Source organism: Phoenix dactylifera, chromosome 7 (assembly GCF_009389715.1).
Source record: "Phoenix dactylifera cultivar Barhee BC4 chromosome 7, palm_55x_up_171113_PBpolish2nd_filt_p, whole genome shotgun sequence".
Taxonomy (NCBI): domain Eukaryota; kingdom Viridiplantae; phylum Streptophyta; class Magnoliopsida; order Arecales; family Arecaceae; genus Phoenix; species Phoenix dactylifera.
In genome coordinates, this window is record NC_052398.1 from 5,667,884 (window position 1) to 5,679,954 (window position 12,071).

Below are 12,071 nucleotides of genomic sequence, written 5' to 3' on the forward strand. Positions count from 1 at the left end.
TCATTTTAGAAAGCACCGATCAGTCATGTAGGTGGCCCGTTGGGTCACTGGCCTCATGGAGCCACAAGTCCACAGCAGCTTACATAGATCAAAACTTTGCATCCCACTTGAGATGACATCATTAGCCACAAATGTGATCCATCTCTATATCAATCTGTCCGTTTTGTTACCTTCAAATCAAGAGATACCCAGAACAAAAACATTGCTCAGTCTGATTAGCAAAGTTTACCATCAAAATCTCTCTCTCACACACAAACACACACACACACACAGAGCTACGTGGGACAGTATTTAGGAAACAACACTACAGACTGAGGCTTTGTAATGCAGGAATAACAGCAAAGTTGATTATTTACTCTCAGTGCCAATTCAATAATAGCGTTCAAGAAACAATTTTCACTAGTTCGAGTCTTTGGGTGCAAAAGGTCCTCCTTTACATTCTCAGGATGGCCCCTCAAAACCCACGCAACCATCTTAGACTTTTTAAACACAAAAGCAGCATATATCTATAACTTCCACCAGTAACTGTAGATAACTGTAGATAATGTTAATTATATAATACTTTTGTGATAGATGTCACAAGGACCAAAGTAAAATCCAAAGGTGCAGCTCAGATTCTGAAATGGCCGCATCAGATAGCATCAAAAAGATCAGTTTTGTTTAGAAGCTCATTGTTTGGCGGCAGTTATTGGGAAAGAATACAAGCTTTTGAAGCAGAGAACAGCACGTTTGCATTAGGGTCATCTACATGCACAGGTACTAACAGATAGGCTGTCACCACAGCTCTTAAGAGAAAGAAACAAGGAAACTGACTACAGGATCAAGGCATATTGCAGGAATAGAATATATTAAGGTAAAAAAAAGAGAAGGCTCCCTTCATGGGCTTCCCCTGAAGGTCCGTTGTGTCCTCATTTCTGGAGATTATACAGTGTAATGCTGCTGGATGGTTTCAATGTCAAGACCTTTGAGCTTAACAACTGATTCTACATGGCCTTTCAGAGTGTGCAGCTCACGGAGCCTGTAAATGATCATGAATTGCAAAGAGAAATTTACAGTCAGTTATTTCATCAATATAAATTGCACGAAGGTTTCACTCATCACTAGATAAGTGTCTGCGAAAAATCTTAACATGCTGCTGTATAGCTAATAATCTCTGGAGTTCTTCAAAATTTCTGTTAGTTTTGAAAGCAAAATTGGTGTTGAGTAGGAATTTTTACAATAGATTGCAGGACCACATACCTTGCGACCTCCGCTCGCCTTTTAGCCTGCTCAGCAATCTCTGAAAGTTCTCTGTAGCTATTTTTGTCATTGAACAGGTTGGTTGTTTCAGGGGGCTGAAGTCCATGCAGAGTCCTCTGTGCCATAGCCCACTGGGCCTCCCTTTCTTCTCTACCATAATCCTTCTTGCTGGTGAAGGCAGTCTGAAATTTAACGAGCAAAGAAGATGAAAAGAAGCTCAGCAGCAAGAAAGAAAGGTGATGCAGGCAAGCTAATCAGCTGAAGCAAATGGAATGGATTCACTATGGAATGATCTTAAACATAGGTTGACGCGGAAATAAGAATGTGTATACCTTCTTCTCAAGCAAGTTATCCCAAGCTTTACCACTTAGAATGTAGCGGATGGCAAATTTGAAAAGGTCAAGAGGGAAGAAGAAAACAACACTGTAAAGCCAGATAACTCCAGCCCATCCCCAGCCTATGCCTTTAATTCGTGCGAAACCCCAGTCAGCATAGACAGCTATAAGAGTAGCAACCTGCCAAATGCAAATGTTACGCTAAACGCCGACGAATAATTAAGATAGCAGAATGTAAAACACAACAAATGATACTTTCAGGGTTTTCCCCCTCCATTCAATGGCGCACTTTTTGTAGATAAATTACAACATAAGAAATCCTGAATGTGCTCAAGCAGGCAGAACAACAACCAAGGTTATTAGACATCCAAAAAGTAGAGACAAAGTTGAGTATTAGAGAATAACAAAATAATAGGTGTAGGGTTCTTTTTTGCACCCATCCACGTGTAAGTGCACTATATTTTGACAATTATAACACTACTCCAATTGCTAATGGACTCAGAGCAGGAAAAACAGCAAAGCATGTTCTTAGTTATTGAATCAAGTACTTCAACAGATAACAAAACAACAGAAAGTTAGTGCGCTTATAATGCCCAGAGAGGACATGATCCAGCCCAGGTTCCATTTCAGGTGGTAGAAATGGGACAATTGAGGCCTATGGGATCCTAAAGTTGAAACTTTTTGTCAAGCAAAAAATGTCAGAAATCAAGTGCTAAAAAATCTGCATATTGACATCAAGAGTATAGAAATGGTTTTGCATTAGATCGCCTATCAGGATTCCTGGTAAAACTCCTAAAAACAGACAATAAAGAGCTAGTGTTACAAATATCAAATAAGTGAACTATCTGGCCTTATCCATATTTTATTATAAGAGATACTGAAGTTCCGTCCCATCAGTTGGACGGTCTGGATAGATCAATAGTAGCATCTCATAAAAGAAACAAGAAGTGATGCTTTAAGAAAAATAGTTATTGGAGGAAGAATCTTACAAGCTGAGCAACAATAAAAGCAGTGACTAAGAGAAGCCCAGGGCGTTCAACAAAGAACCAGCTGCGTGATCGAGTAACAAATATAAGAGCCTGACTAACAATACTAACTTGCAGGTATAAAGCAGCCATCATTTCATCTTCACTGTTCCTCAATGATCTAACTTGAAATTTATCCTGCAATGTGTTGACAAGATACATGTTAAGTCTCACTCAATTCTACACCATCTACCTTGATTAAGAGTCTAAAATCAGACTGCTACCTAGCAAACTTGTAACACTAAATGGTCTATCAAATTATATTGATAGCGGAATGATGGCATGATGAATCACTAATAACAGATATAATAAGTAGCTGGAATATGCTTCTCTTCACCATTTCTGATGCACAAAATGGTAACAAAGAATACTCACTGAGAAGAAATCTGTATCCTTCATTGCCCAAAAGAAGATAACAGTCATCACTGCCAAGTAGGTGCCAAGCACAATGCCAGTTGTAAAAATCTCCCTCAGCTTCCAACTGTCAGGCAGTGGAGATGCCTTGACTCGATCTTTTGAGATTGTCATAATGGTACCTGAAGTTTACCAAATTCCAAGATAAAAAGAAAAAAGGTCTTAGAGTCGGTTAAAGAATGGAAAATACGCAACAGAAACAGAATGAATCCATTTGTTCCTTTTAGCCAAACTCACCATCATTTAGGATGGCAATAATCAAAACCATGAAGGGCGAAAAGTCAAACTTCCATATCAGTGCAATAAGCAAAAAGCCGAGCTACATAGATTAGAAGCAACTAAGATATCAAGCCCCATAATCAGGAGGAAAAGGTAAACATGAATGTTCTACAAGGCTTGAATCAGATGTTTAATTCAAAAAATCCTTTTCCAGTCTAATACTTACAACGATACGGATGGTAATAGAAACAGCATATATCTGCATCAAAACAAGAAGAGAAGGCTTAGAAAAATGTTGGAAAATTTATAAAGCAAAGGAACTTCATACGGGACCATATTACTTACCGTGTAGTTCTTCATCCTCTGGAAAATGGCTCTGCTGGTTAGAACAGCACTGATGATGACACTAAGCCCAGGCTCAGTAAGGACGATGTCGGAAGCACTTCTAGCGGCATCTGTGGCATCAGCGACAGCAATTCCAATATCAGCCTTCTTTAAAGCAGGGGCATCGTTCACTCCATCTCCAGTCATTCCACAGATGTGCTTTCTCTCTTGCAACTTCTTAACAATTTCATATTTGTGCTCTGTCTCATGAGGAGGGGAAAAAATCGGTCATTACAATCAAGTATATGGAGTAAATTTGGTTGTCCGATACTATAGAGATCAAGCCTACCTGGAAATACTCCTGCAAATCCATCAGCCTTCTCAATCAACTCATCTACAGGAAGTCCAGCAATTGATTCATCTTTGTGCTGGCCAAGCAGTGAAGAAGAAGGATACATGTTTGTACCCATTCCAAGCCTTCGGCCGGTCTCCTTAGCAATAGCTAGCTGATCCCCTGGATAGGACACATATATACCAAAATAAGATGTTGAATCAAAGGATGTGGTAATTCATGGATGGGAAAATGTAAAAGAGCAGATATACCAGTAATCATCTTTACGTTCACACCAAGATTCAGAGCCCTACGGATGGTTTCTGCACTGTCATGCCTTGGGGGATCAAACAGAGACAACAAACCAACAAATTGCCATGGCCTCCCTGGGCTCTCCTTGGTCTTCTCAGGAACTTCCTGTGGCACAAGTAAAACAAAGGTTGTGAGGAACAAGCAGTGCATCATTACAACTAGAACACAGCTACAGTAGATTTAAAGGCAAACCTGTCTCGCAACACCTAGCGATCGAAGCCCACGCTCGGCAAACTTGTCAATCACAGAATGAACCTTTTTTCTGACATCTTCCTTGCAGTTGCAAAGGTTCAGAATCTATTCCAGTGCAAATTAAACGATATAAACAAGAAAGGATCGGCATTAGGATAGTACCATCCATTTCAAACAAAAGACAATCGAAGACAAGTAAAACAATATACCTGCTCTGGAGCACCTTTACTCGCGCGATGCCAGTTGCCGTTGGCATCAATGTAAGTAAGAGCAGTTCTCTTGTCAACAGGGTTGAAGGGGAGGAAGTGTACTTCCCTGATACCAGCTCTTGCCTGAATAATAAAATATGAAAAAAACGGTTATAAGCAATAATAAATACGAAAAAGTTATCATCCACATAGCAAGATAGTTTTTTTATGAAATTATCTATACCTCCTTTGGGTCTGCAAGCATCCCAACCATGGCAGCATCAATAGCATCCTGATTTTCCGTCCTCGATGCCCTCGCTGCCAATAGGACCACATGATCCTTGTCCACGCCTTTCGCAAAAATTTCGATAAGGTTCTTGTCAACGCTCAGCTTGTTGAGGGTCAGAGTCCCAGTTTTATCGCTGCAGAGGACATCCATGCCGGCCATCTCCTCTATTGCAGTCATTCTCTTGGTGATTGCTCCTTGCTCCGACAGTCGGTGGGATCCAATAGCCATGGTCACCGATAGGACGGTTGGCATAGCAATGGGTATACCGCCGATCAAGAGGACCAACAGATTGTCGATTCCACTTCTGTATATCCGATGCTGGATCGGGTACATGACAATTATCTCGACGATCATCCCCACAGCAATGGAGCAGATGCAGAAGTTACCGATGGCCGTGAGGACCTTCTGGAAATGCCCGACTTGGTTCGTGCTGTCCACGAGGTGGGCTGCCTTCCCGAAGAAGGTATGGACACCGGTGGCTATGACCACAGCCTCGATCTCGCCCTGCTTGCAGGTTGAGCCGGAGAACACCTCATCCCCTGGGTTCCTGGTGACAGGGAGGGATTCTCCGGTCAAGGCAGACTGGTCGATCTTCAACGGATCTCCCTCGAGAAGTCTTGCATCAGCAGGCACGATGTCACCGAGTTTGATGCTGATTATATCTCCAGGCACGAGAATCGCTGCCTCCTCCTCGCTCCAGCGGCCATCTCTGAGCACCTGCGCTTGCCAAATTATGCAAATACTAGTTACCATCATATACCATCAACAACATGATAACAACTAGAAAACAAAAATATAATTGTGAAGCTCTAAAATCTTCGCACCTTAGTCTTTGGAGCGAGACCGGCCATCAAGGCTGCTGCGGCATTGCCGGCGTTGTTTTCTTCTATGAAACTGATGGTGGAGTTGATGACAAGCAGGACGACGATGCCGACGAAGTCTTGCCAGTCCGGGGGCTTACCTCCGCCGTTAGCCAAGGCAATGGCCATGATGGCAGCCGCTTCCATCACCCAGGACAGGGGGTTCCACATGAAACCCAGAAATTTGAGAACCTTGCTCTCCTGTTGGATAAAAACAAGATCATCGTTTAGTACAATGCTCAAGAAAGAAGATGGCAGTAACTAGAACAGAATGCGGTCTTCAAAGAGTCACCTTTTTTTCTTCTAGCTTGTTGGGCCCGAAGATCTGGAGCCGGTGGGCTCCTTCGTCCGATGTGAGTCCTTCCCTGGTGCATTTCAGCTGCTGGAAGACCTCCTCGATCGGAATTTTTTCCTGAAGCAACACAAAACCACAGCATCATCAAGTCAGCGATCACGAACGCTTCCTCCCAGAACCATTTAGCGGCCTTTATTTTTCATATTGCTGCCTTCCCTTCCTATTATGACTCTGACTTTTTTTAATAAAAATCATAGCAGTTTATTAGCCGTCAACTCGGGAAATAACCCCAAAAATGTGCTACTGCATCTCTACTCATGGAATAAAATATTTTTAATAACATCGAACAGGAAAAAATCTCACATAACGGCCGTTGTTTTACACCTTCGACCAGCATAAAGGATGCTAAAAACGTAAAAAGGACAAAAAAACTGCCACTTATCGTGAATATCTTCCAGATTCTCGCGTTAATCATCCCGTGAATCAACGGGAAAAAGGTTTTGCTTTTGGCAAATAACCGATCTTTTTCGCTGACAGAGTCAAAAAAATGGCCAAAACCGAGCATCGATTCCATGGACGCCATTGGCAGAACACCGGACACGAGAGGACAGCGAAGGAAAGAACTCACAGCCGCCGTCCAAAATAGAACAATTTCATCCCCACAGACGGGTCTGCACAACCGCAGCCGTTCGATGGGCATCAAACAGATCAGATGAATCTACTTTCCCAACTAAAAAACGATTTCTGTAAGAATTTATTTGTTCATGGTTATCACTTTTTTTTGTGGAGCCCTAAGTTTGGCAGCACAAACGAGGAAGGGGAAAGGGGGAAACGGCCGGACGGAGGAGTACACGGCGGAAGTACTCGCAATTTCGAAACGACAAAAGGGAAAATAACACAGGAGACGACGGATTTCTATTTTTTGATTTTTAGCTTTTTTTTTGAAAAAATAAGAGCGTTGACGATCTCTCACGTATTTAAGTTAACAAAAAAAATTAGAGGAAAGAAAAGAAAAAAAGAACGGGAAAAAAAATCTCATTGCGATCCTTTCCTCCCTTCGACTCCTCGATTCCTTGGCGGCAAAGGGAAGCTGAGACGCCTCCATTACTGGAAGTAAAGATAAAGGAAATCCAACCATAATCTTAGCTCCATTCGTTCTGAAAGCTCTGACGACGAAAATATCCCAGAAAAAAAAAGAAAAAATATAGCAGAAAATGGACATGAACCTGGAAAATACTAAAAAATCAATCGCAGCAGCGAAAGGACACCTATTTCCTCAAATAAAAACAGAAAACTCTAGAAAAATTATTCAGGTAAATATCCAGATCTTGGTGCTACGCCTCCACCTCAACCATGATCAAAGGAATGATACAAAAAACAAACGAAATAATGAAGTTAGATCTAGTACGAATAATACGAAAAAAATTGCAGAAAAACTAGACAAAAAGAGGGAGAAAAACAAAAAATAGATGATCGGGAGACACCGCTCACCAGATCAACAGTCTCGTTCTTGATCTCCTCTAGACTGATCGCCGTCCCTCCACCCATTTTCTTAGTGGCCGCGCACCACGCTCGGCTGCTGAGAGAAAGAAACCCCGGAAGCCAAGGGCACAATCTCTCCCCTCCTCCACTCTCGAAGTTATCGGGAGGAGCCCAGCAAAGGAAAGAGAGAGTCACGGGCCGTCAAGCTTACGAGAACCAGGCGCCTCCCCCCTCCCTTTTATACCACTCCCCCCTCCCCTTCCTTTTATACCCCTCCCAAACTTGCGGACCCCACCGGCCAATTATGGCTCACGGGCTGACGTGTCGGTGCGCTCCCGCCTCCCTCACTCGGTGCACCCCGATCCATTCCCACCGTCCGGACGCGAGTCAATGAATCCATCCGCATACAATCTCTCGTGCGGACTCTTAAAAACGAAAAATAAAAACCACTAACGCGCCGTCTTCGGGTCCATCCTGCGAAAGTGGCAGGTCATTATTGGTCCTTAAAGCGGGGCCCACTGACATTGGCAGTGGCTAAAAAAGGCCGTAGGTCCGCCGAATCGCGGGCAATCCGACATTTTTATTTATTTATAATCCCTATTTTTTTTATAATAACACCCTCACTTTCTCTTTTTTTTCCCAGCTTGATAATGTTTTATATGACCTTTTATTTACACTCTTCCCACGAACCCTCCCTAGCATCGATTTAATGGTTGGCTGGAGCACGTGATGTGAGTCTGTCTGTTCTAAAAACGAAATGATCTTTATCATATGTGGAGCCGGAGGAGCCCGGGAGATGGACTGAATAGAAAGAATCTCTCGCGAGATTTTTTTTCTTAACATAACCCGAGCCGACATATATGGGAATACCGGAGTCAATCACCGCCGTCGATTTTAATTTCGACTTGTCATCCAATTTTCTTTTGCCAAATCTAGTTTCGGTCGAGGCTCGGCTAGAGGCCGCGTAATTAAAAGTTAATTTTACTAATAAAGTAAGTTTTTGTGCTTCAAATCTTGACAACGACGGTAGAGAGTATGACGTTCCGTTTTCTCCTTTTATTTTTTTGGTAACTAGATCTTGAATCTGATAGTCATGGTCTTTCTTTAAGGGAAGCTGATAGGCACGGCCAACATCATTTTTATTACATTCCATACCATATACTTCGGAGCAAAGTATCAGCAGCAATGATACAACATGAGTTGAACATAATCCATCTTTAGATTTGCAAAAACACTTTCGTACCTGAAGGGAGAAGGGGCTATGGAAGTAGGGGCATTAGCCGTATGATATCCACGACTATGATAGCAGCGATGGTAGTAGAGACAGTGATGATGGCAGTAGTTGTATAGCAACAATGACAATAACGATAGCAAGGTACCAATAATATCGAGTCCCACACCTCAAATCTAGGGCGTAACAGATGCTGCATTCTTGCATTGCAGATCATAGCAAGCATGCAAGCCTACAGATCATAATATAATCTTATTTAAAATAAATCATTCTCATAATCAATTGTTCCCAAGTGACATAAGTTAAAATATGCTGACTAATTATTATTTATTCAAATCAAATAAAATGTTCTAACCTAACTAGTCTAGGTAATTTAAACTAGAACTTCAATAATTGCAAATATCTTTGACAGATCTAGCGCACTCCTCGAAGTCCCAAACAATTATGATTCAGGATCTGAAAAATGGAGAAACAATAATGAGCTGCACTAGCCCACTGAAAATAAATCAATTTTTGAATAGTACATATATCTCTTTGAAAATTTATTATTATTTTCATAAACTAATTCTAGAGATCTAATATCAAGCTGTGGCCACATAACCCAGTGGTATAGATCAGATACAGGATGCATAAAGTGCAAGATATCACTATTCTAATCGCCAGTGACTCGGTGTCGAAACTAATAAGGGGTATCATTGAGATTTTAACTGTGTACTATGTCATATTAACTGTATATTAATTATGTATTGTGCTATATTAATTGTATTATATTAAGTATGTATTTTGGTAAATTTACTTTGTACCCTACCATATTAAGTATGTACCATGTTATATTAAGTGTATACCGTTCCATATTAGGTGAGTACATAAACATTATCTTAAGTGTGCTGTGCAATAATAAGTTTGCACAAGTATCATGTTGGTAAAGAATGTAATGAAGTGTGATGTTTGATGAGAGGGGTCAAATTGTTAATATCTCTGATAAAGTATTATGAAGAAAAAGCTACAAACTAAGCCCGTTAATATCATTTCCATCTAAAAATAAAAAGGAATAAGCTTATTTCTTTTTTGTAGGATGGGGTAATTGACAGATGGAAGACAAATAATATTCTTATCTTGTCAATATATAAAGACAATATTTTGAATATTTGTGAAGTTTGTTTTGCTTAATCTTGTCACAATTTCATCTAGTTGGGCATGAGCAATTGATGTCATGGATAGTGAGGTATTTATGCAAATAATTTCAATTAGTGTTGAGTCAGCTCTTGATTGTGTTGCTTTGTTGGTGCTAGCGCTACACTTGGTCACCTCTTTAGCTCATTGTTTGTAGCAAGCGTGGCTTGGCTAGGATCATGTATGCGTACCTTTTAAAAAAAAAACATGGTTCATTATAACAATATATACCTACTAACTTTGCTATTCCATGTTTTACTTTTTATCAACATTTGATTTGTCCTCTTAGTTCTGCTCTCTTGATGGAGCTTACTGCACAGTCATCTAAAGAAATCAACATGGTGCACACGGTGTTTTTGTGGAATTATTTACCATCAGGTATCAAGAAACTTTTTTTTCTTTTCCGTATTGGGTGGAAAAAAATGAATTACTTAAATGGGAATGCTCCACGCGAAAGAATGAATTGCCTGGATCCAAATATCACCCTTTATCAACATTTGATATATCGTTTTAGTTCTGCTCTTATTTTCTACTGATGGAGCTTGCTACACAGTCATCTAAAGGAATCAACCATGATGCATACGATAATTCTATAAAATTATCTACCATCAGATACCAAGTATTTTTTTTTTATTTTCTATATGACAAAAATAAATTACTTGACGTTCCATGGAAAAAATGAATTCCCCTCGATAAAGGTATTCTTATTTTCACCTTAAAGATACGATCTTATGATCGCAAGTTACAAATAGAATATTATATGAATCGGAAATATCTTTTGGTCAGCAGCGAGTTTCATTTAGCAGCGGTCAATGGGGGGGACCACGAAATAAATACCCGTAAATTTTAATGGTCCGAGTTGCCGCCGTTGAACGCTATTTTGAGCCCTATGCTCAACAGGGTTAAAGGCCCTCCATCCACCCGCGGTCCTTCTTTGGACACGTGTCGAGTAGAACCATCCGGCTGATGTTCACGAATCAAGCAGTGACCTTATCTCGGGATCCATGCCGCTGGTGTGCGGTCACTCGCGGCGAGCTTATTATACTCTACCCTTCCTGCCTCCGTTGCTCCGAAAAATCTGAAATAGATGGATCTAATAATATCCAACTAAATTTATTTTTTATCCAAATTTATATAGATAGAATAAAAATTTAAGTATACAATCAAATAAAAGTAGATATAAATATAAATAAACAACTATTCGATCCGTACATATATATTCAAATTTATTTGTAAATTTATTTAATTTTATACAATAAATATGATTTTTTTAAAAAAATAAATAATGACATTGACATACTATTAACTTGATCTATAATCTATCTAGTAATATCTTAATTTCATAGTCATAAAGTTTAATTATTCGATTTATAACTATATTTATATTCATATTTTATATTTATATTTATTTAAAATAAATATGAATATAAATTTTTACATCCGATTAACTTTTGTAATTTTTTATATGTATCTATATTTATTAAATAAAATAAATATAAATATGTAAGTATTTGTTTTATGTTCATTTTGAATTCAGTTTTTTTTTTTTTTAGAGGTCAAAGAACCGACAGTGACATCTGTCAAAATAAATAAATAAATTTAGGTGGAAAATTCGATCAAGTTTTGTCCTGTCACGTACTAGGTCGTACGTACGGGGATAGCCAGCGCAAAGACTTTTCAACGGTCAATCAAGAGGAATTTCCAGGTATTCACACCGAAACCGGTTGTGATGGTAGGTGTATCGGTACAGGTGTCGATGAGCCACAAGCATCTTCGGAGACAATCCTAACAAATATTCAGGGAAGGGAGTCATTCAAAAATGGGCCAAGGTTCGAGCGTCAAGGTCACGGCCCTTGCAAAAAAGAAAAAAAAAAATCACGAGCTCGTCTTGGATTTATCTCTGTGGTGCACCGCTCGTATGGAAAAAAGAAAAACCTTTCTGAAACCTTGTATGCGACGAAAATTTAGATGAAAACCTTTATGGAGGTGTTATTATGTCTACCTTTTAAATATCCATGGTGATCCAAAGAACATTTTGTAATTTGAACCGTAATAACTTAATCAAATCATACTAATATTTAAATAGAATTGTCTAAATACTTCTACTTTGGGGATTAGTAATAGCAACTATGGTATGTATTATTTTATCCATAGTCGTAGAA

General features: G+C 39.7%; 1 protein-coding gene across 2 annotated transcripts; it reads right to left on the reverse strand.

The window, feature by feature from the left end:
• Window positions 1–538: 538 nt before the first annotated feature.
• Window positions 539–7,735, reverse strand: LOC103707081 (plasma membrane ATPase). 2 transcript variants are annotated; one of them, XM_008791436.4, is made up of 16 exons: window positions 7,515–7,735; window positions 6,021–6,140; window positions 5,693–5,929; window positions 4,824–5,585; window positions 4,601–4,723; window positions 4,392–4,496; window positions 4,160–4,304; window positions 3,906–4,070; window positions 3,578–3,816; window positions 3,459–3,491; window positions 3,251–3,332; window positions 2,975–3,135; window positions 2,564–2,737; window positions 1,572–1,754; window positions 1,240–1,421; window positions 539–1,018 (listed from the first exon to the last, which is right to left on the reverse strand). In XM_008791436.4, the coding sequence occupies exons 1-16, from the start codon at window positions 7,569–7,571 to the stop codon at window positions 922–924; spliced, it is 2,865 nt and encodes a 954-aa protein (XP_008789658.1). In that variant the 5' UTR covers window positions 7,572–7,735; the 3' UTR covers window positions 539–921. The 2 variants fall into 2 exon arrangements, with proteins under 2 accessions (XP_008789658.1, XP_038984008.1); XM_039128080.1 differs by lacking the exon at window positions 7,515–7,735 and having other exon boundaries at window positions 5,693–5,931; window positions 6,022–6,124.
• Window positions 7,736–12,071: the final 4,336 nt, after the last annotated feature.

Coding starts and splice junctions, on each gene's coding strand:
- LOC103707081 (XM_008791436.4), bottom strand. CDS start 7,571: ATGGGTGGAGGGACGGCGATCAGTCTAGAGGAGATCAAGAACGAGACT. Junction 4,724..4,823: donor TGCTTGCAGACCCAAAGGAG/GTATAGATAATT, acceptor TTTATTATTCAG/GCAAGAGCTGGTATCAGGGA. Junction 2,738..2,974: donor AGGATACAGATTTCTTCTCA/GTGAGTATTCTT, acceptor AACACATTGCAG/GATAAATTTCAAGTTAGATC.